At 38.5% G+C, this 25,523-nt stretch overlaps 1 protein-coding gene across 1 annotated transcript; it reads right to left on the minus strand.

Annotated features, from left to right (window-relative positions):
• Positions 1 to 12,435: 12,435 nt before the first annotated feature.
• LOC101006759 (axin interactor, dorsalization-associated protein) lies at positions 12,436 to 15,273 on the minus strand. The gene has a single exon (XM_003917449.3). The coding sequence runs from the start codon at positions 15,098 to 15,100 to the stop codon at positions 14,180 to 14,182; it is 921 nt and encodes a 306-aa protein (XP_003917498.1). The 5' UTR covers positions 15,101 to 15,273; the 3' UTR covers positions 12,436 to 14,179.
• Between the last annotated feature and the right edge of the window lie 10,250 nt (positions 15,274 to 25,523).

Genomic DNA, 25,523 nt, shown 5'->3' on the forward strand with positions numbered 1-25,523 from the left:
ACAAAGCTATACCTGTCTATAAAATACAGCTACGATGTTTAAATTAACATGCATAGACTCAAGGGATGGAAACAGTGAATAACACTGAGAGGTTCTTATCAGGGGGCTAGAAAAGCCCATATGAAATCTTTCCTTTTTTTCAGACTCAAAATTGAAAGAGACATGTAGCTATTTATCTATTCAACCATAATGTACCCCATGCCTATCACAAAACTACTGCTCACAGTGCTAACCAAGATAAACCTTTCCCAAATCTTTGAGACTTTAGCCCAGTAGAGAACTCAGAGTAAGCAGAGCACTTTGATCCCATGTGAGGAGTGCTAGTCTATAAGAAACATACGGTGCTACATGAGGATATTATATGAGAAGTTCACAGTGCCACACCTAATGAAAACTTAGGGAGCCTCGTAAGTTTAATGAGGGGAAATCTAGGCTGCGATCTAAAAACAAAGAGCAGTTAAGAGGTTAAGGAAGGTATAGAAAAGCATATGTCATGACAAGGTGTCAGCTTTGCAAGACCCAGAAATAAGTGACCATACAGCACATTGGAAGATTTGAAATATTGTTATATCAGAAGAAAATAAATGGTGGAAACTACTACAAGAAAACATTGGGGAAAATCTCTAGGACATTGGTCTGGGCAAAAATTTCTTGAGTAATACCCCACAAGCACAGGCAATCAAAGCAAAAATGGATAAATGGGATCGTATCAAGTTAAAAAGCTTCTGGACAGCAAAAGAAGCAATCAACAAATTAAAGAGACAACCCACAGAATGAGAGAAAATATTTGCAAACTACCCATCTGACAAGGGATTAACAACCAGAATATAAAAGGACCTGAAAGGACTCCATAGGAAAAAAAATCTAATAATCCAATTAAATAATGGGCAAAAGGTTTGAATTGACATGTCTCAAAAAAAGACATGAATGGCCATCAGGCATATGAAAAGGTGTTCAGTATCATTGATCATCAGAGAAATGCAGATCAAAACTACAATGAGATCTCATCTCACCTCAGTTAAAATGGCTTATATCCAAAAGACAGGCAATAACAAATGCTGCAGATGATGTGGAGAAAAGGGAACCCTCATACACTGTTGGTGAAAATGTAAATTAGTACAACCACTATGGAGAACAGTTAGGATGTTCCTCAGAAGAACGAAAAATTGAGCTACCATACAATCCAGGAATCCCACTGCTGGGTATACAACCAAAAGAAAGGAAACCAGTATATCAAAGAGATATCTGCATGTTTGTTGCAGCATTGTTTAGCTAAGATTGGGACGCAACCTAAGTGTCCATCAACAGATGAATGAAGAAAATGCAGTACATACACATAACGGAGTACTACTCAGTCATAAAAAAAATGAAATCTAATCGTTTGCAACAACATGGTTGGAACTGGAGGTCATTATGTTAAGTGAAATAAGACAGGCACAGAAAGACAAACATCACATGTTCTCATTCATTTGTGAGATCTAAAAATCAAAACAATTGAACTCATGGATATACAGGGTAGAGGGATGGTCACCAGAGGCTGGGAAGGGTAGTGGGGGATGAGGGGAAGGTAAGGATGGTTAATGGGTATAAAAAATGGAAAGAATGAATAAGACCTAGGATTTGATAGCACAACAGGGTGACTATAGTTCATAATAATTTAATTGTACATTTTACGATAACATAAAGAGTGTAATTGGATTGTTTGTAACACAAAGGATAAATGCTTGAGGGGATGGATACCCCATTTTTCCTGATGTGCTTATTTCACATTGTATGCCTGTATCAAAACATCTTATGTAGCTCATAAATATATACAACTACTATGTACACACAAAAATTAAAACTAAACAAATTTATTTAAAAAGTGAAAAAAAGGAAAACTAATGGTAGAATGGGAGAGAAGGACTAAGAAAGGAAAAAAGGAAACCATGTCTCAAATTTGATATTTCTTCTCCCTTTTCCTCAATATTCTTCTGTGAATAGCAAAACATTATACATTTAATATATGAAGCACATTTTTCCCCTATGGCTATTCTTGTTTGTGTAATCCCAAAGAGGTTCTATTCAGACATCAGAGAAGGCTGACCTAGAGCAAGAGAGTGACAAATACACAGATATTATGCAGATAATGTAAGCAAATATTGGCTCAAAAATAATTTTCTTTAAAACATATATATAGGAAAGTTCCAAATATTTAATACCCTTTAATGTCTGATTCTTAAGGAGTTTACAATCTGCTGGTGAATAGAAGGGAATAACATATTCTTCAATACGGTTAAGATATGAAATTTTTAAAAATAAAACAAAATGTTGTCTGTGGACCTCAAGTTCCTTTTGCTTCAACCCCTCCACATTCATGTGGAATCTTTTCTGAACCAGCTTCAACTAGCCAAGTTCAAACTGTCTGCTCTGCAATCCCTATAATAACCTGATCTCAGGAAAATACCGGGGATTCATTCATACTAAAGCATAATTTGCTGATAAGGTTTACAGGGCAATCACCCCAGGCATATGTGCACTGCAATGGGCTGGAAAAGCACTAAACTAAGAATATCATTTTAGACCTCAACAAAAGGCTGTCTGATTGGGATCTGCCTTTCCTCATTGTATGTATGCCTTTTTGAGAGGCAGAAAGTAATTCATCCTTCCTTTTAGAGATGTACTGGTGAATCTCATTATTTGCGGTAGTTAAGAAGTCATTGTGAATACTTGAATACTGCATGACTGAATACTGAAGCAGTATTCCTAGGGGAAATACAGGTTCCTGTGAGTCTCCGATCACAACATTTTTATCAACTGATCACTACATGACCTTATCTTATGTTTGTTTCTATTTAAAGACACCTTATTTAATATATATTGTTGATTTATTAACATTGAACTCCTTTTCAAAAGCACTATCACTCATGCCTGGCATAGGTATTTTCTCCAAAAGGCACATCAAAGCCTTAAAATGCTTAGGGACACTAGACAGTACCTCAACACTATGCTTGGGGGCCACTTTAAGCAGCAAAATCACCTACAAAAAGCAAAAAATGTGAAAAATGTGGCACTAAAGAGACCATGAAAAGTACACTTGTTTACAGTCTGAGAGTTGAAACAAGAAGCCAGAGTGACAAACAGGTGATATTGTTTGACTTCAACTGAGGGGGTTTGCATTGAGTGAGTAACATTTTTCACCACCTTAAGCATATCTGTGAATGATTGCAAAAGCACCTCCAGTATTGATTTGAGAGTTACAAAGAAACTTTACCAAGTAGGTACATTTATAAACATGGCATCTGCAAGTAATGAGGACCAACAGTCTAGGCACCACACATTGTTGCCTCTTTCTGCCTTATCTGCTATTCACACACTGGGGAAACACTCTCCAGGTGCCACATGCAGAGCCGTTCCCCACTTCTAACAGCAGGTACTGGTGCTCCCTGCATTCCAGGTTCTGCTAGGCCATCCTGTGGGGATGAGAGCCATGTGAGCTTCTATTGGTTACTTCTGGAGATTGCTTGTATTTTGTGATTGTGTGTGTGTACACCTACACAAATAAGGCCTTATAAATACTTTTTACACATGTGTGTGCATTCTCAAGATGCTTAAATGACTGTAATGTATTATTCAGGGGAGTGATGCATCTTATTCTTCAGAAACAGTGCTGTTTTCTATCTCTTTTAGAGATGAATGACCTGTCCCCCTAGGAGAAGATGATACCCTGTTATTCAGTCACTATATGCATCAGAAATGCTGTCAGATAGTGTGCTGGATTGTTCTATGGTCAATTTTGTATGTCAGGAATGAAGTTTTCCAGAATCTCTTTTCCTACATGGTTCATAGTGAGAGTTGGCCAAAGGCAAGACTATACAAGATTTGGGAGACAGAAGGGAAGCAGCATCCATTGCATTCTGAAGGTCATCGTTGGCTAGAGGTGGCGAGACACAGATGCAGAGCTGTCTGTGGGGCCAGCTGCTCCTCACTCTCCTTGCCTCCACATTCAGCTCTTCAGCCCCTGCTGACCAGCAGCAATCCCAGGCCCACTACAAGTTGCTGCCCTACAAACTTACAGAGGTAGTGGCCACAAAGAGCCAACAACTTCCCATGACAGCTCTACCAGCTCCTCTCTATGGTCTGACTCCAGCCACTGGAGCTGCTAAGCTCCAGAGTTTGCCCAGAAGCTCTCATTCACCAATGCCAGGGCTGATGAGTGACCTTCCCCTGACCCCTGAGCGCCCACCTCCTGTTGTCCAATGTTTGCTTCCCCAGTTCCTCCCCCATTGATAAGGTCTAATTCTTATAATAAATTTCTTCTTTCATACTACTCATAGTGGTTCTGCTTCTGTGACTCATACAGTTATTAGCTTTTGATTGTTTATTTCTCCTTTCAGTGCCAGGCCTATACAAAGTAGGTAACAGACATTCTTGTGGACAAACTAAGATACAGAGCTGGAACAAAGATCCATGCTGTTTGTAGAGTGGTGTTAGAAAACCACATGGCCACTAGTGAATCACCCTGAAACCAGCTCAGTGCCTCTGTGTTGTGATCTCTGCTTACCACACCTGGCACACAGCCATTTCTTACACTTGCACGGCTCCTTCCAACCTACAAGGTGCTTTTCAGTGCATATTCTAGGGACCAACACTATAGGAGGGACTTGGAATTGGTTTTCCCATTTTATGGATGAAGAAACTAAGAAAGGTTAAGGTGATGGGGCTAGGAAGTGGCAGTCAGGACTTAAACTGAAGCCTTCCAGAGGATTCTTTCCATTTCACTTAGGAGACTCAAACGTTATGTAAAATATTTAAGTAGGCACCTGTTCCTAATGGTTAATACCTTTAGGTATTACCTTAGGTATAACAACAAAATTTCCCTAAGACAGCTTCTCCCTCAGTAATCTAATTTATGTCCTACCATTAGCCATCTCCATTAGAAAGAAAAATCGAGACACTTTCAGAAGGACAAGTGAAACAAAATTGGGCCTCAGAGAATTTTACAGGGCCAGAAGAGACCTATGCAGTCATCTAACATGGTAGATTCCTTTTAAAAATAAGGAGAGTAGAGCCTAAGACTCCCTTACTCCTCAAAGTGTGGCCTCCAGATCAGCAGCGTCAGCATCACCTGGGAGTTTGTTAGAAGTGCAGAATTTCAGGCCCTATCCCAGGAATCTGTGTTTTAAACACGTTCTCCATGTGATTTTTTTTTCAGAATCACTACAGTTTGAGATTCACTGGGCTAAGTGACTTATCCAAGGTCTCATGATTAACTCATAACAAATCCAGCTCTTCTAATTTCCAAGTTCAATGCTTTTTCCATTATACCAAATGGCTAATAAATACCAACATTCCCACTCACTGTCCATTCACCATTTCCCTAAGTCAGGTTATAGCTAAAATCACTTATTTTGCATTACAACAAGAATATAGTAAATAAGGTCCCCATAATAATATTTTCTAGGAAACTTTTTGTCTAACAAAAATCCTTTAAATATTGGTTTTGAAGTAAACTGTAAGGAATCCTTCTCTGCCACACCAATCAGTGATTTATTCTCTCTTTCCTACTAACTTGTCAATGCATTTGTTTGGTGCTGAGAAGTAGTTATGCTTTGGTCCCTATCTCTGGAAGGCGAAATAAGATCATGATATGATATTGAAAAATCTTAAAGTTACTGAACTAAAACCCCAAGTTATTCTGCTGATCTGTTTCTTTAGGCAGTCTGCACTCTCAAATGCAAAACAGCTGGGCCTACTTGACTTAAATAACTAGGCCAGTCTTCTCCAAAGTTATCCCCCACAAGCCTAGGATAACACCTGCCTTGGAACTTCAGATGTTTCCATAAGGCTCTTTGGGCACCATTTTATTATTACAAATCATTTCAGATGAGTTACTCTGTTTAGGTTTTTATGTTACTCCAGAGAAGGCCCACCTGCTGGCATGTGGCAATAGGAGGAGGAGGATTGTGTCAGGTGCCCCTGGGTTGGCCTTTATTTGAAACCTGGTGATTGTCCTTATTGACAGTTGCTGTGAAGATACTTCTTGGAATGAGGCTTTGTCTGCCCAGAGCTGCTTTGAGTGTCAGAACAAAGGACGTGGGTAAAGAGTTATTTCCTATGGGGAGCCCTGCATGCTATGTGCCTCAGTGTTCCTTGGGGATGCTTCTCTGGAGAAAACACTTTACAAATGGAGGGCATCATGAGAATGCATAGAACAAGTGGCAACGTAATTGCCTGAATGAAAACTTAGAAACTTTGAGTATGAGCTCAGTACATCTTCTTCCATCATCTGCCATGGTCTATATGTTTGTGTCCTCCCAAAATTCATATGTTGAGACCTAATCCTCAATGGGGTGGCATTAAGAGGTGGGCCTCTGGAAGGTGACTAGGTCACCTGCCCTCATGAATGAGATTACTGCCCTTATAAAAAAGGCTCTGGGGAGCTGGTTTGTCCCTTATGTCATGTAAGGGCACAGCAAGAAGACGCTCTCTTTGAAACAGAGGGTGAGCCCTCACCAGTCAATGAATCTGCTTGCTCATGAACTTCTTAGCCTCCAGGACTGTGAGAACTAAACTTCTATTATCTATAAATTATCCAATCTATGGTATTTTATTATAGCAGCCTGAACAGACAAAAACATTCATTCCCTGGAATCTCAGGGAATCATTAAATTTTAACAATTTTCATCTATTACTCATGTCATTCTTCAGGATGCCAAAGGTAGGATTTCAGCATAAGCTGATTTGGCCTATTTTTTTTTTTTTTTTTTTTTTTGGAGATTCCATAAAGTAAAACCATATCTGTTTCCTCTCCATAATTCTTTTTACGGAAGATTTTAAACTGTGATGGCTTCCCTCCCCCCCCAAAATTAGTAGTAGAACAAATGCTTCTCTCAAACAAAATCTTATGACCAAACAAATAAAAGAAACAGACAAAAATTATAACTCAATTCAGGAGGAGTAAGGTATGTAAAAATGTATCCCGAAATGACATCCAAGTAAATTCCTGTGTATAGTAGTTAAAACATTCCACTAAATAGCTTTCTGACCTTGAGTGAGTTACTTATCTTCACTGGGGACAATAATACACCAACATTTCCTTAAATATTTACTGTAATGGAATAATAATGGTATTTTTGAAATGTTCTAAAATATAGTATAGAAATTCTGGGTACATACTGACTTGTTATTATTACAGATGAGAGAGCCGTGATATTTTCATTTAGGTAACCTCAAAATTAAGCTTTGGTACAGCCACGTCCTTTGGAAGAATTAGACCATTCTATAGCACTGCAAACTACTATTTTTATTTATTTAATTGTTGCTGTCAACAAAATTGAATTTATTTCAAAACTCACATTATTGTACTTTCAGACAAGAGGACCATAGCTTTGTTTCTATCAATCCATAGCTAGTACTATTTAATAAAAACCTAACACTATACTGAAGCCATTTTCATCTCCTCCTGTTTCAGGCTTATTGTGGTGGATCCAAAGAATAAATATGCCATTCCTTATAGAAGCAGAAAACACAATTGTAATCCTCCATGTCATTCATGCAGCAAGCACATCCTATGTCTTTGGCAGGATCCTTAGGTTATGTGAACACCATTTGCTCATTTGCTGGGCACTACAAACATTGATTCACTGTGATTTTGAGTTAGAAGGAAGCCTAGTGATCATTTACTGTAATCCTCTAATTTTAGCATGGCAGGACGTGAGGCTTGGAAAAGCAAAAAAACTTTCTGACAGCCACACAGACAGTGACAGAGCCACTAACTACCTGGAGAGTTACATTGAAATACAAGTTACTGTTCACTGGAGGCAAGTGGCAAAAAAAATTTTTGGACTAAACCCTTAGATAAGCTACCATTGGTACAATTCAATGGGCACTAAACAAAAAAAGATCATTTGTGAAAGTTCTCACTGGTGAGATTAAGCCTTCTGAAACACTTGCCTCCAGTGAACAGCAACTTGTATTTCAATGTAACACTCCACTTTTCTCCCTCTTCTTAGCAGTCAATTTTTAAATCTTTCAAGACAACTTTGGGGTAATTGTGAAGAGCAGATGTTCCAGGGTCAGAAAGTTATAAATTGAAATCCTGACTCTGCTCTTAACTCTGTGCTGGGATTATTCTTGGAGCTATTGATAAAGTTCCCTCTGCATTTCCTGGTACTTCTTGACCTTTCCCTGCTTAAATAGATAAATTTTAGTCAAAGGGAAGAGATGATATAGGAAAAGAGCAAAGAAAAGCGTTTGAATTTTAAAAGTTCAGGCTTTGGGACTGTAGAGTCCTAAGCAGCTTTGAGGGGCCTTACGGAATAGATAAAGCATGGTGGCTTAATAACGAGATTAAAAATACTTCTGGGATCTCAAAAACCTGATGCTGAGTGAAAACAGCCAGATACAAGAGTACATATTATGTGATTCCATTGATATGAAGTTACAAATCTAGCCAAAACTAATATATACTGATAAAAATAAGAAAAGTGGTTGGGGATGGGGATCAACTGGAAAGGAGCATGAAAAAATATTGGAGAGTGATGGAAATGTTCTATATTGTAATATGGGTATGAGTTACATGACTGTAAACACTGGTCAAAGCTTATTGAATTGCATACTTAAAATCTGTGCATTTTAATGTCTGTAAATTATATCTCAACAAGTAATGTTTAAAAAATAAAAGATTCCTTATCAATCCCTTGGGACATTGATAAGGAAAGAATCAGTAAGGAAGCAAATACAGTTTATAGATTGGGAAGGTGCTGTTCTCTGTTTATAGATTGGGAAGGTGCTGTTCTCTGGAAAGCAGAATGTCTCTAAGTCCTGTGCCTGCCCTTCCCTGAGGGACAATTGGAGAAAGAGGGAGGACAGAAACCAGAAGACAATTTGGGCAAGTCTGAGAGCAAAGGGGATCTTGCCCTACTTTCCCAGGCAAAAGCAGGTAAAGTGGCAAGACCCTAGAGTAAAAAATGTTTGCATGGGATGTCCAGGCAGATGCTACAAGAACAATAGAACATTTTCTTGGTAACCAAGAGCAGCTGAAATATGGCATTGAGAGCTAGCACCCCTGGAAAGACTACTAAGTGAAATGTGGCATCTTGCATGGACTAACAACTGAAAACCACAGAGGCAAAAGCATATCTCAGCAGATCCAGCAGGAATAGATGATTACATGGAGGCTCATGCTTCCTTCCTCAACAGTGCCTTTACTGCCATGTAGCACCCTCTTCCACTAAAATAAGACACATGCTTGGGAAAAGGGAGAACCTCCAAAGTAACTGAGATTACATTTTTCACCGCCCTATAGACTCTAAAGCTCATAATAGAAATAAAGCTGTCAATATAAAATAAAACTGTATTTCATAGACCTCTGTTGTTGGACTAGAATATGTCATCATGTCATCCCTACCAAGCCACGTGACCAAAGACAGGTAACAACCTCATTTAGAATATGGCAATAGTACTATTTACTTTGCAGAGCTGTTGTAAGGAGTTAAGATACAACATGCAAGTAGCTTATGCACAGCTATGTGTTAAGTTTCTAGTAATATTACTCCAGAAAAAATCCCCCAGCATTATTTAGCATCATTAGAGACTCTCTTTGCTAAATTGTTTTCTATACATAGACATATCAGATGCTGATAGTGGAGCAAGAGTAGAGTTTTCCTGCAAGAAGATAAAAATAAGAGATTAATTATAATTTATACATCCAATGTATATTTGTTGCACTTCAACCATAGACATGCAAACAACAGCACAGGAAAGCCATGGTAAGAATGGTGAAGCTAAATGGGATTTAAAATGACAGTTATGCGGATTCCCAAATATCAACTGCCACCACCACCCCCTCACCCAGATATTTTTTCACTCAAAGAGGCAGAAAACATCAGAAGAAAAACTGAGCACTACAACTCTACCCTAAGCGATGGTGGCTTTTGGTTTTAGCCAGTGGTTTGGTTTTGTTCTAGATTAAATTAGTCATAGAATCTAAAATCCATGAGAAAAATGGGCCCCTCTGAGGTTTGGCACAGTTCTACCACTCACCCAATTTCTAAATAGGGGGCCTCCAAGCAGCGGGGGCCTCCAAGCAGGGGGCCTCCAAGCGTAACAATGTCCTGAGCTGCCACCTGCCACACAGTCAGTTCATTAAGTTCCTTCTAGATTTTTCCAGACTAACAAGACATTCATAACTATGTAATGTAATGTCCACTCAACTGTCCATAAACTTAGAAATGTTACTGCAAGAGAAATGACCACCATTAATCAGTGAGTCCAGTGCTGTTTTCCAACCTTTACTATCATAGTAGACACTAGAAGATGTATAACCCAGACTCTACTTCAAGGAAGGACTTATCCCAGTTTCTGGAGGCCAGCAGACAGTCTTCAGCTGTCATTCCCTTCAGGAATTTCCTTGGCTACAGACAATCCCGTCGCCCAACGTCATGCACTTCCCAGGACTACACACAGACAATGATGGATTTATGCATCAGTATCAGGACCTGGCCACCTTGACCCAAATGGAAAGAATCCTGAAGGGTCATTTTAGTTATAAAACTCCTGGTTAGGTAAGCCAAGGCTCTGGTTGGTTCTGCATGCCAGGTCAACTTTCTCCTTGCCCAATTCTGTTTCCTCCTTTTCCCTTCCCTTTCCGTCCCTTTTTTTCCACAGGTGTTGATCCCAAGAGCATCCCTTTAAAAATATCCTGCACCCTAAATTTCATGTTAGAATCTGCTTCCCAGAAAACTAAACCTTTGACAGCTATAAGATAAATATCTTGGGTTGGAGGCTGCCAGACATCAAGGAGATCCAATGTGCCTCAAATTATATTTTTTTAAAAAAAAAAAAAAGCTACCACAATAGTCATAGTCTTACCTCGAGTTTTGCTTCATAGGGTTAAATTTAAATCCAAATAAACATAACCATCTGCAGATGTGTTGGGAGACAATTCCCCATGGGTCTGTCATATTTCTACACACTTTGCAAGTAGAGACACTGACAAGTAGAGACACTTTGCAAGTAGAGAGTCCCTTTTCCTGGACTATCTTTTCAAGGATGATTGTATAGTCAACAGCCTTGGAAAATGAAGATAGTGTCTCTCTGGAGAAAGGAGTAGTTTTCCTAAGTAGTATAATGAAGAGACTGTCTCTCTCCGGGGCAAAGGTGAAGCAAGTTTGCTTGCAGTCCATCATAAAAAATAGGAGTTTCCCAACTTGATGTTTTTCAGCTGTGATACAAGCCTACTGTATGTTCAGGATTTACCTAGGCTGTTTCATGTTCCCCCAGTAAGACTTCTGGGGCAAGAGGAACCAAGACAAACATGAAGCCCATGCTGTTTGCTACACTATGAATAATAAAGAAAAAACCATTAGAAGCCCAAATATCACTTTTATTAATGATAGAGATCAGCATGAAGCAGCCCAAAGGGTTTGCTAAATGAACCCGAGAAGTAGAGAGATTTTTCCACTCACTGTAGGCGTGATCAGGAAATTAATACCCTGTGGGAAAGAGAATTCCCACTCCCTGCACAAAACAAGCCCCCAAGAGACAAACTGGGAGGGAGCTGGGCCATGGGCAGGCCCCAGTCCTCCAGTTTACCATTAAAATAAACATAGTCAATCAAAGGGGGAATGAAATACCTGGGTATAATTTTTTTTTTTTTTTTTTAGCAGAGTCTCACTCTGTTGCCCAGGCTGGAGTGCAGTGGTGCAATCTTGGTTCACTGCAACGTCCACCTCCCAGGTTCAAGTGATTCTCCCGCCTCAGCCTCCCGAGTAGCTGGGACTACAAGCTCACACCACCACTCCTGGCTAATTTTTGTATTTTTAGTAGAGATGGGGTTTCACCATGTTGGCCAAGCTGGTCTCAAACTCCTGGCCTCAAGCAATCCGCTCACCTTGACTTCCCAAAGTGTTGGGATTACAGGAGTGAGCCACCGCACCTGGCCACCTGACTATAATTCTAATGGGGCTCTAGTCACTAAGAGGAAGCATGAGAAATCAAAGAAAACCTCTCTTCTAGCTACTTGTCAAGAGCTGTTCAGGGCCTAAGATTTCACCTTGCTTGCAAACTGACAAGTCAGCAAGCCACAGTTTCACTGATGCTGGCAGGAGACACAAGACCCCTCAGTCAGAGATAAAGGACTTTGTTACTCATAGCACAGATTCTCCAACTCTGGCTGCAGATTAGAATCATTTAGATAGATTTCGGAAAATACTATTGTCTGGGGTCCAGTCCCATAGGCTCTGATTTAATTAGTCTGAGGTAGAACTGGGCATTAGAAATTTTTTTTTTTTTTTTTTTTTTTTTTTTCAATTTAAGCTTCTTTAATGTTGATGAAAGGTATTTGTAGTTCATATAAACCATACTTATGTGAAGGATAGCAGATGCTTCATATAAATTATCACTTTGATATACATATCTTACGGTTTATGAAAAAAGAGAAAAAATAATACATCGGTTTTGCTACATTTTAATCGTTTTTTTTTAAGGGATTGTTTTTTAGGTCTTGTCAGCAACATCAAACAAAAGGTACTGAGTACTCCACAGGGTACAGAGTGCTGCCAAGCACCTTAGAAAAATTACATGACACGGAGAAAATGCGCTTCTTGCTCCTTGAAGAGCTTACAGTCTAGGGATTTGACAACTCACAGTCTTAGGAACTGAGTGAACAATAAAGTAAGGCAAATTCTTCATCCCTTAGAGCTATTGTGGACTGACTCATTTTAGAATTTGGAATTAATCCAATCAAGATGAGAGACAAGACTAAATTTGGCCGAGAATTCGTTCAGGCTCACATAGTTTTTATTAACATCCGTCTAGTAAATAGAATGGACCTAACAGACAACTGAAAGTAAAGACTAGATCTCTTGAAGTGCAAGGGCTAAAACAACTTAATTGTGGTTACTTATTTTAAAAAGCAAACATACTGAATGGTATGACTAGGGTGATTACACTAGTTTAAAAATAGGCCAGGTACTGACACTGCATTCCCCTCATGCATTGCTCATTTAAAATAGTGAATATTAAAATATGTGGGCTTTACATCTAACCCACAGAAAGCCCACCACAAATGTTCTGTGTATCAAATATCCACCTCATGTGTACTATGAAAGTTTTATTTATGCCCCATTAAGTCAAAAGTAAATAGTCAAATTATAGTAAGCTAATGACCTGCATATTTTCATATGGATGAATGTCAGTATATCTAAATAGGAAATAAATGGCGATCCTATCTACCTATATAAAAAAAATAGACTATCTTTCCAGATTTTGCATACTCCTCACTATAAGAAGAGGTATGCGGGTTTTAAGGTTTCACAATCAGTTGTCAGAAAAACAGCAGTTATGCCTGCAGTATTTCGTTAGCATCTGACTCAATTATTTTTAGATTACATCTTTACAAGACATTGTAAACCCATCTAAAAATTTGTAATTACTTTGAGATGGTTCCAATGTTAACCCTAGAATCATCATCAGAAAGAGTAACAATGTGATGTAGAAGAACAGCTAATCAACATGACTAAAAATATGCTCATTTTCAGAAAAACAATCTGGTCATCTGGAAACAATCACAGCTACAACCTAGGGAACACTCCCATATGGGATACTGATCTGGCCAAGGCACACTTTCTAAGCAGGAAAACTATCAGATCAGGGTGAATTTAGGCCACTTCAGAGGAGCTGCCTATAAACATCCAGACAGACCTTCTTAGGCCGCAGAACTGGTCCAATTCCTCTTAAAGCAGTTTGACACTACCCTACCCACATCAACCCAAAGCTTGAAGTTAAGTCAAAAGAGCATACTGGAGCAAAAGTGAACAGATGTGTAAACTCTAGCACATTCTTATTGCTGTATTAAGTCTGAAGATGAGCACATCCTACCCACAACAGTATTGTTCCAGGAAGCAGGGTAGGAGTAGTGGTAAATTAGAAAATAGACCATTAATTGCACAATTAATAGAAAAGTAAAAACATGTTTCAAAATCTACAATAAACCTGTATCCAAAGGAGTCCTATATGTCAGTGATGTGTTGGACTTTGAATTCTGTGGTACAGCTTTGCATTGGACTCCCTCTGGCCTACTGGTCTGGGTACGGCTTGCTTCCTGCCTGTTGAAGGGTGAATACGCTACACAGAGCTATGATGGTTTCTACTGAGTGGTAAAATTCACAGAAGTTCCAGGTTCATCATGTCAGGATCATTCCTTGTGCAAAGTTTGATGTAGATGAAGATAAAGTGGTTTCTTGGTCAATAATTGTAATTTCTTTCTTTTAAAGTCAGTGGGTTTCTTGTATAGTTCTATTACAATTGGCCCAGGTTTAATTTCATCCATCTCCATGAAAGCAAAACACTTGGTGCTGGTAAACCTTTTTTTAGGCTTGTAGTGTTTGAATTCAAAGAAGATAGCTGCACCTTTGGTTAATTTTTCAACATGCTTCTGGAGCTCAATGTCCACATTAAAATGAACATATGTATCTTCTTTTCTTGAAGCCACAGGGGTATCTTGCACAGGAGTTAAGTCTATGCCATTCAGATCCTTTACACTAACTGTAATATAGGGATCAATGCACTGCCCAGCATCTTTCAAACCAATTTTCTCAATTCTGATAGTGAGTAACGTCATTCCTGGTTCTGATGGCAACCTTGGTAATAAAGTACCGGGAACTCTAGCAGGAAAAGAATCAGGAGACCCTGCTCCAGCACCACCCTCTTCTTCATCTTCTTCAAATTCCAAATTCTCTTCTTCACCAGGTGCCAAAATTCTTCTTAATGGGACAGGCTGAACATCAAATGGGAATTCTTTATTATATGTAAGAATATTCTTTAGGATTGGTTCTAGCTTCTTCAGGTCCTCCAGTTTAAATTCTTCTTGAGACTGTGTGGACTGTAAAGCTGCACTTCGCAATTCCAAGCATGTTGCAATTTTGCCTATGGTTTTCTTTTGTTCTTCTGTGAATTCAGAATTATTGTGTTGAGCCTGGGCCTCTTTTTGGAGATGTCTTGCTAATATCTGATACTCGTCTATCGCCTCCACCAGCTGGCCCCAAGAGTCGAAGTCGGCGCCTCTCCTAAAACTGGCGCCCCAGCGCTGCAGCAGACTCCGGGTCACCTCCGACATGGCCGGTCCCCACCCCGTCCCCTCCCGCCCCTACCCCAGCAAGGCCGGGTTCTAGGGCGCCATCCTCCCCGGGCCTGGCCCCGACATTAACAGGGCCAGGAGGAACCGCTACGGCCACCACCGCCACCCGCCGAGGAGCCGCCCAAGCCCATTTGCCGCCACAGCCAAACTTTTCGGCATTAGAATTTTTTAAAGGCTCCCTTGGTGATCCTATTTTAAAGCCGAGATATGAGATACTTCAGATTATATCCACACACCCAAAGGCTCAGAATCCCTTCCTACCTCACAGCAGATAGCCCTCATGTAGCAACTTCAGACTGGGAGAAAGCCACATGCCTTTATTTTAACTCGATGATCCATGACCTGCTCAATGTTACACCTCTGACTAGAAATCATGTGGTTTTATATTAGCATATGTGCTTCATAGATCAGAAAGCATTTTCTCTTATGTTACAGAGGAGAGAGCTGAGGCTAGTAGAACTTAAGTGACTTGCCTTAGGTAGCCCAGTGAGTTGGTTACGATGACTTAAACCTAGTCACTTTACTAGTGGAATGAGTTTCGGTGCTAATTAGTGTGGCCAAAGCTAGAGGAGACTATAGGACTTACGACTTCCTATGAACTAGTCAGTAAAACACCCTAAATTTCCCTTTTAGCCTCCCTCACATTTGTTTATTGTCTATTTTCCTGGTGACCTATAAGTTTTGGGAGGAGAGGAAGGCCACATCTGTCTTGTTTACTGGTATATCCCCAGCACATAGCACAGTTGCAGACACATGAGGATTCTCAAATACATTTGGTCCTTTGCTCATTTTTTGCCCTTCCTAGAATGATACAACTTTCAGTGCGGATTGAATAGCACCTTTCCTATCTATAAAACAAAAGCCTTGCTCTTATTTATGAGAAAATAGCTCCAGGTTGAAACCTGCTACATTATAAAAGATGGGGTGAATCTTTGCTACTTGAACAATTTCTACTTGGAGTAAAGTTAAAGACTAATGCTTGTTGAGTTCAGATAAAGAACAAGGGCAGAAAGTAAATAAGTAGCTACTGTGTCACTGTTGGAGGGGATACAAACAATAACATCAACGAATGATAGCTGAGCTGTGTCCCTACTGACATTTCAATATTATGCAATTAGGTCCTTCTCATGGGAAAAATTTGATTGGTGTCTAAAATTTGAAGATACACTGTGCCACTGAGTGGGAGATCAGTGTGTTCCCAGTAGTAGATGACATTGAATTCAACCAAACATCCAAACGAGCCTTATTTCCAAGTTCCTGTTCTGTGCACTTTAAGAGATGGAAAGCCACATCCAGATAGACACTGCACATTTTTTGCCACCTGCTTCACTGAGAGTGGGTATTTCACAGCATTATTGTATATAAAGGGCAGAATGAATAGTTCTGGGTAAGATTAGTACTAAGAGGCTTTTTCATAACATTCATATTTTAATTGAATCTCCTAAGTCTGTAGAAAGGAAATCTAAGCCAGCATGCAGTGCAGGTACAAATCCTTAACTCTGGTACTTTTTTAGTCCCAAGCTGCCAATGTAGCTACGTAGTTTGGACAGTGGGAGAGAAAGCCCAGCACTCATACTTTGTTAGCCCTCAAGAAGTACCCCGGAATTTTCAGAACCAAATAGACTCGCATCAGATACACATCTTTGCCACAAATTGAGGAAAATACTGGTATTTTTGTGTGTTTGTTTTGCCAGTAAGTTAATCAAAATACAAATAGAATATATACCATTTATAGTGTGTACAAGATGAAATATTGTTAAGATCTTAATTTACCCTAAATAAATCTATAAATTCAATGTAACAATTATCAAAACTTCAGCAATCTTTTTGTAGAAATTAATAAGCTAATTCTAAAGTTTATAAGGAAATGCAGAGGATGTAGAATATGCAAACGATTTTGAAAAAGAACAAAGTTGGAGGACTCCCATTATCTAATTTTAAGACTTACTATAAAGCTACAATAACCGAAACAATGCAATAGTTACATAAGGATAGACACACGGATCCACCCAACAAAGTAGAGAATCTAGAAAATGATCCATACCTATATGTCAATTGATGATCAACAAAAGGTGCCAAGGCAATTCAAGAAGGAAAAGTAAGCCTTATCAACAAATGGTGCTAGAATAACTGGATATCCCATGTAAAAACAGAAACGTTCGTCCATACCTCACATCATACACCAAAATTTATTACTGACCTAGATAGATTATAGACCTAAATGTAAAAGCTAAAACTATAAGACATCTAGAGGAAAATATTTGCCAGCTCAGGGTAAGCAAAGATTTTTTAATGGGATACAAAAAGCAAAAACTATAATAATAAAAAATTGATAAATTGAATGTCATCAAAATTTAAATGTGTTGGTCTCTAAAATACACCATTAGAAAAATTAAAAAGCAAAGGCAAGAAATACGAAAGAAAATATTTGTGATACACATGTCTTACTAAGGGCCTATACCCAGCATGTGAACATCAACTAAAAGGATCTTTTGTGGAAAATTGGGAAAATTTGGATAGAAACTATATATTAGATTATATCAGTGTTTCTCAACTATTTTGTCATAATTACCTCCCAAGCAATATTTTAGACATTGTTTTTCTAACTGCATCCCAAAAGAAGTTTTAATATCACAGTTATACTGTATATCTTCTTGTGCACTATATGGATAGCTGTGTTTTTCATATGAAAACAGTAAGTTTTTTGTCACACACAGCCCTGAGAAAAAATTTTCACCTATTGAGAATGCATAGATTATATTAAATTTTGTTAATTTTGCTAAAAGTAATCATGGTATTATGGCCATATAAGAAAATATCATTATTTTAAGAGCTGTATAACAAAGTAAATACAAAATAAGTGTGAAATGTCATAATAGCTTAAATTTACCCTAAAATACTTTGGAATTAAAAAACAGATGAAACTAACATGGCAAAATGCCAATCAAATCAAATGATTGGTATATGATGGTTCTTTAATACTATTTTTTCTACTTTCCTGTACATTTAAGATTTTTCATACTAAAAAGTAAAATGTGACAAAAGATGTTAACAGAGGTATCTTTATGATGGGGAATGAAGTGGTTTTAAAAATTATGCTTTGTATTTTTCTGTATGATTTAAATTGTTGATATGAAATTGTTGATATATATATAAATGATAAGATTGTTTTAAAAAATAACAAACTTTAAGCAAACTAGAAATAGAAAGAAATTTCTTTATCCTGATAATAGACTTCTATAAAAAATAAATCTACATCAGACATCACTCTTAAAGGCAAAATACTGAAAGTGTTTCCTTTACTATTAAGAACAATACAAGAGGGTTCGCAGTTACCACTTTTTCAACACTGTACTGGAAGTTCATAGCAAATGCAGGAAGACAAGGCAAAAAAAATGTTAAATCTAAGGATTGGAAAAAACTATTATTATTCACAAGGTAATCTAAGATAATTTACAGATTGATAATAAGAATTAACGGTCATTCTATTGAACATCCACTTTAGAAAACTCTTCAGCCTTATCTACTAAAAGTAAACTGGCACATAATGTACCACTACCAATTTATTCTATTTCTAGAAACATATCCTTAAAAACTCTTGTACATGTGCACTAAGAGACATTTATGATCATATAAATAGAATTGTTTGCATTAGTAATAAATAAAGAAATCAATATAAATATCCATCAGTGGTAGACTGCATACATAAATTATAGTATATACATACATACAGTTGAATGCTATTCAACAGAGACATGAATGCTCGATATCCTGTCTGCAGACTCTACCCCTGATCCTAGACTAAGTCTTATGAATGCTTGTGACAAGTCACAGGAAGGATCAAGCTAGAAGGAGAAACTAATCAACAAAATTCAAAACCTTGGAGCAACTCAGCATATTCTGTATCTCACAGAAAAAGAATTATATATTTTTATTTCCCCAGGCCATCAGGGTCTCACTTCTCTAAAGTTTGAATGTGTCACTACAAAATCACTCCAAAAGAAGCAATTTCGCATTCAATTTTGTATCAAATACACAAAACGTAGAGTTAGATTAAATCTCTTCTTAGTTCCCTGAGTCTTTTGATCAAAATAGAAGTTCTTTTCTTCTTTCATTGTGATAGATAATAACAAATGTCTTATACTAGAATTGCAGTCAATTGTTCAATAATAATTTTGCTTTCCATTCAGCCTAAATAAAAGCTCACTGTTTCAACCTCTATGAACGCTGGTTCAAATGAGGGTCACAAGCATTCTTAAAAACTACAATTTGTTATCATCTATTTAGCATTGGCATTATTATTCAACAGCATATTTCTCCCTATTTAAAGCATTGTGAATATTCTCAATTTATCCTAGTGTATTTCCCCCCATGAAAGCTGAAGTCAAAACCCAGGACATCATCAAAACATTCCACTTCGGAGACACTTTTTTTCAGTCTTACAGAAAAGAGCTTCTCTTTTATTCTCTCACACACAATCTCCAACATGGCTTTCTTGAGTTGAAGGCAAATCACAGGACAGCAGCAGTGACATCACGATGACCCTATAAGCCAGCGTGTGTTACTTTGGGCTGCCATAAGAAAATACCACCATCTTGGTGGCTTAAAGGACAGACATTTATTTTCTCACAGTTCTAGAGGCTGGGGAGTCCAAGGTCAAGGTGCTAGCCAATTAGGTTTCTGGTGAGGTGAGGGCTCTCTTCTTGGCTTGTAGACTACCACTTTCTCATTGTATCATCTCATGTTCACAATGAGAGAGGGAGAGGGAAAGAGGGAGCACATAGGCACTCTGGAGTCTCCTCTTACAGGGAGACTAATCTTATAGAATTAGGGCTTCACCCTTATGACCTCATTTAACCTTAATTACTTCCTTACTCCAAATACAGACACAATGGGGGTTAGGGCTTCAACATATCAATTTAGTGGGGGACACAATTTATTCCATAGTACAATGTGTCTCAAAGTATCTGTGCTGAAGGGCCAGGTTAGCTTTGTTTGTTTGTTTTGCTTTAAGTTTCCATCTGTTGTGGACCAATACCTTTATACAAATCCAACGGGAATGAATCCACAGAACAATGAAATGAAGAAAAACCTAAAACCATCAAAAATATAAGACGTGCTTTCTTCTTTGCCTCACTTTTGTCTTGGTGTCATTGAATGAGGGTGATTAATCTTCATTTGAGCATGCAAGTCTCACTCTTAAAGTTTGCATAGCATGCTTTTCTCTAGGGGAATGTTAATAAACTGTTTCACTAACAGAAAAAATTTTCAAATGCGGGAAAATAGATGAGTGTTTGCTCTCCGTGAAAATTCTTTTCATACTGAATAATGTAGCTGTCAGTCCACAAGTTTATTTCTCAAAAACTTACTGCCAAACAAACTGCTACTTCCTGGTCCCTACCTACAATGAAAGTTGTTTATTCATTAATCAGTTATGTGCCTTGTTTACATGTGCTTTCTGCTGAAGGCAAAATGCCCCATGTGTTACCTTTAAACGAACTAAAGCCAAATTTCCTTTACTATCTTCTAGGATTTTGACTATTCTGGCTATTTTATCTGATCTTCTCTTTTAAATGTGGGAAATCATCATAAAATGGACTAGCTTTTCCCTTGCACTGATCTTTATTTCACGTTTTTTTTGGTTTGTTTTTTGAGATGGAGTCTCACTCTGTTGCTCAGGCTGGAGTGCAGTGGTGCAATCTCGGCTCACTGCAGCCTCTGCCTCCCAGGTTCAAGCGATTCTTTTGCCTCAGTCTCCCAGGTAGTTGAGAGACTACAGGTGTGTGCCGCCATGCCTGGCTAATTTTTTGTTGTTGTTGTTGTTTTTGAGGTTTTTTTTGTATTTTTAGTAGAGACAGGGTTTCACTATGTTGGCTAGGCTGGTCTCGAACTCCTGACCTCAAGTGATCCACTGGCCTCGGCCTCCCAAAGTGCTGGGATTACAGATGTGAGCCACCATGCCCAGCCTGATCTTTATTTTGGTTAGTCAAAAATGGATTGGTTTTTGAAACTGAGATCATGATTAATGGAGGTAGAATGAATTAGCCCATACTTGCATCACTATAAATGAATACCTGAGGTTGGGTAATTTATATATAGTAAAAAAGAGGTTTAATTGGCTCATAGTTTTGCATCTGCTCGGCTTCTGGTGAGGGCCTCAAGAATCTTACAATCATGGCAGAAGGCCATGGGGAGCCAGCAGGTCATGTGGCGAGGACAGGAGCAACAGAGTGAGGCAGGGGAGGTCCCAGACTTTTAAACAACCAGATCTCATATAAATTAATTGAGCGAGAACTCACTTATCACCAAGGGGATGGTGCTAAGCCATTCATGAGGGATCCACCCCCAAGATTCAATACCTCCCACCAGGCCCCACCTCCAACATTGGAAGTCACATTTCAGTATGAGGTTTGGAGAGGACACAAATCCAAACCACATCATGGAACATTTGCATTGTGCTGCCAAACAGGAAATTCTCAAGTGGTGTGCAATGAATGAATGTGGGACAGCATACCCCAGATATTCTCATTGATCATAAAACCGCTGTGCTATCCCAACAAATGACTCTTGATTAAAGACAATGCGTTAATTGCCTTGAGAAGTCCAAACCTTGTTGGCCTGAAAGCCTCTTGAAAGGCAAGCACCATGTTTAATTTTGAGTGTGCCCTGAGGCCATAGTATGAAAGAATTTATTACAATGACTAAAGATACAATTTTTAGATAATATTTTTCATTTCTAATTTTTAAAAAGTAATAAATCAAAGGAAACTGATTGTAAATAACCTGAACACCATAATTTTAGATATATATGTAAAGTGTGAAGGAAGAAAAGAGCTAAATCCACATATAACATCTTATCTTTGTAAGACATGGGAAATCCATAGAAAATATTATCTTGGTTTGGGTTGTCCCCTGAAAGCAGATCCTTAATCAAGAATTCAGGAGTTTATTTGGGAGATGATCTCAGGAAAATGCCAGTAGTGGAGCATATACACGAGAAAGAGAAAGGAAGGAAGTCAGTGAAGTGTGTTATCAAGCCAATATCACTGTGGGCAACTGGAACTAAATCCACTGAATGCTGGAAGACACTGAAGACTATGCCTCATAGTTGCCCCAACTAAGGGGTGAGGAAGTCTGTAGTTGGTTGAGGGTTGCTTCTAAGAACATTAAGTCTCTGGCACATCCATGACTCGACCAAGGATGAACTGAAGCATGAATGTCAAGGGTATACGGAAGGAGTAGCAACAATATTCCCTCCTAAATGAAAGTGATGGAAAGTACAGGACAAAAAACAATTTCATGCTCTTCTAAAACACCATTTGGAGTCTAGAAACTAATTCCCATAGGAAAATAATTTAGAATAACTAAAGCCAGAGAGAAAAGGAGAGAGAACAAAAAGAGATAGAGACAGAGAGACAGGAAGAGAGGAGAGAGGGAGAGGAAGAGAGAGAGAAAAAGAAAGACAGAGAGAGAGAGAGAGAGAGAGAGAGAGAGAAACAAAACCCAAAAGAAGTAACCGAAGGTTTCCATTAAAGCAATATATTGAGTCATTAAGTATTCATAGCCTCCCACATCTCTTTGTAATGACCATAGGGTTTCCTAACTAAAAAATACAACTTATTTAATATAATCCCCCAAATTTCAAGTCACCATGCAGAAAAATCCAAGGATGGGTTAGATATATTATCTTTCCTACTTGAAGTATTGGTTTTTGCCTTCTCAAAATTTTGTTCATTTTTAAGAGGGTTTTCTTTAGAGTTAGTTTGGTGACTCAGATATGCGAATTTTAACTCTTGATCTCATCTGTAAGCTTCAAGGTTTGGGGGGCAGATGTTGGAGAGAAACTAGAGTCATCCAGAAGACAATAAGGTCGATGATAATGTAGCTGCAAAACATGTAGTGGGAAAATGAATGACAGAAGATCTTTGGCTTGGAGAAGAAGGGGGAGTGGAAAAGCTGCTTCCAATCATGTCAAAATCTGAAATGGAGGTAAAATTGGTTATCCTCTTTTGTTCTCCTGCATCCATCAAAATAGTTTTTATGTGTGGTGGGGAGTGGGAGAGAGCAAATGAGGAGAGAGACAGGGAGAGAGAAGGGGTTAGGAAACCAAGAACTGAAATTAAAGATTAGTGGTTTCTACTGACTCAAGGCAGAAGCTGGTAATGAAGGCCAGAGGCATGAGCCAAGGCTCTGGGGAAACAGCAGACATTATGTTGTCAGAATTGCCAAGAACAAACAGAAAGTCCAAAAGACCAGCGGCAGAATTTAAGACAAGATTACAAAACTGAGAGTTTAGATGATGGCAACTGGATCAAAATGAAAGTAAGCTGGGAATAAGTGAAGAGGGGGGTTAGGGGGTGTCATGTTAACAGTCCTGAAGCTGGGAGGGACCAGAGCTTAAAACTAGCACCAAATGTTGGAAGGAGCAGGAAAGCACAGCCACCAGAAGGTCCACCATTCCCCAGATGTCCCCTACACTCTGCCTTTGCATACAGAGTAAATCTTAACTCTCTTTGCAAGCTCTCTTCATATGCTGCCTCCTTCATGGAATTGGTTTCCTGCTCTGTGCCCCTATGATAATTTTTGGGACATTTTGCCTTACTTCTCTTATAAACAGGCATACACACACACACACACACACACACACACACAGAATGAAGACCGTCTTGCTCATTTTTTCATGTCTCCTATCTCCAGTGCAATGACTGCTCATGGTAGTTCATTACCATATTCTCTGAACTACAAAAGCACTTTCTCTCTACCTCCCTAGGGGTATGTCCACAATAAGAAACCAATAAAAATAATAATAATAGTAGCTATTACTTATTGAGCACTTGCTATAAACCAGAAACTGACACTGACACTAGCCTCTTTACCTCTCTTTTCCATCTGGAAAAGAGGAATAATGACATCTAGCTCATGGAGATGTTGTCATGGTTACATAAAGTGATGCAAGTGAGAGTCTTAGCACTGGGGCTGACAAATATTAAGCATTTGATAAATATTTTACCACAATATCTGTTTTAATTAGAAGAAGCAAAATTCATGAGATCAATAGATGAGAAGGAGTGTTATTGCCTAAAGGAGAAATGAACTGCTAGGGAGTTGCCGAAGACCAATATGCTTTGTCTTACTTTTTTGCCTACTATTTTGTCTATTCTTTCTATTAGAGAAAAAGAGTGTGCGTTCTGTGGGCACTACCTTTTGTTTAATCTTCATGTGTTTTGGGATTTTCCAGTTATCCTTCTGTTATTAATTTCTACTTTAATTCCATATTTACGTGAAAACAGACATTGAATGATTTCTATTCTTTTCAATTTGTTAAGGTGTGTTTTATGGACAAGAATGTGGTCTATCTTGGTGATTGCTTTGTGTGAACTTGAGAAGAATGTATATTCCACTGTTGCTGGATGCAGTAGTTTATAGATATCAATTATATCCAATTGATTGATGGTGGTGTTGAGTTCAACTATGTCCTTACTGACTTTCTGCCTGTTGAACCTGTCCATTTCTGATAAAGGGGTGTTGAAGTCTCCGACTGTAATAGTGGACTCATCTATTTCTCCTTGCAGTTCTGTTTTTCCTCACATATTTTGATGCTATGTGGCTAGGTGCATACATGGTAACAATCGTTACATCTTCTTGGATAATTGACCCCTTTATCATTATGTAATGTCCCTCTTTATTGCTGATAACTTCCCTTGCTTTGAAGTCTCTTCTGTCTGAAATTAATATAGCTACTTCTGCTTTCTTTTCCTTAGTATTAGCATATACATATTTCTCCATTCCTTTACTTTAAATTTATATGTATCTTTATATTTAAAGTGAGTTTTTTAATAGTTTCAACTTTTATTTTGGATTCATGGGGTATATATGCAGATTTGTTACATGGGTATATTGCATGGTGCTGAGGTTTGGAGTATAGTTCCTGTCACCCAGGTAGTGAACGTAGTACCCAACAGGTAATTTTTCAACCCACATATCCATCCTTCCCTCTCCTCCTAGTAGTCCATAGTGTCTATTGCCCCCATCTTTATGTCCATGTGTACTCAATGTTTAGCTCCCACTTATAAGTGACAACGTGCAGTAATTGGTTTTCTGTGCCTGTGTTAATTTGCTTAGGATTATGGCCTCCAGCTGCATCCATGTTGTTGCAAAGGACATGATTTCATTCTTTTTTATTGTTGCATAGTATTCCAAGGTATATATGTACCATATTTTCTTATCCAGCCCACCATTGATGGGAACCTAGGTTGATCTCACATCTTTGCTATTGTGAATAGTGCTGCAATGAACATACAAGTGCATGTACCTTCTTGGCAGAAAAATTTCCTTTCCTTTGGGTATATACCCAGTAATGGGATTGCTGGGTTGAATGGCAGCTGTTTTAAGTTCTTTGAGA

This window comes from Papio anubis, chromosome X, assembly GCF_008728515.1.
Source record: "Papio anubis isolate 15944 chromosome X, Panubis1.0, whole genome shotgun sequence".
NCBI lineage: Eukaryota > Metazoa > Chordata > Mammalia > Primates > Cercopithecidae > Papio > Papio anubis.

Coding starts and splice junctions, on each gene's coding strand:
- LOC101006759 (XM_003917449.3), bottom strand. CDS start 15,100: ATGTCGGAGGTGACCCGGAGTCTGCTGCAGCGCTGGGGCGCCAGTTTT.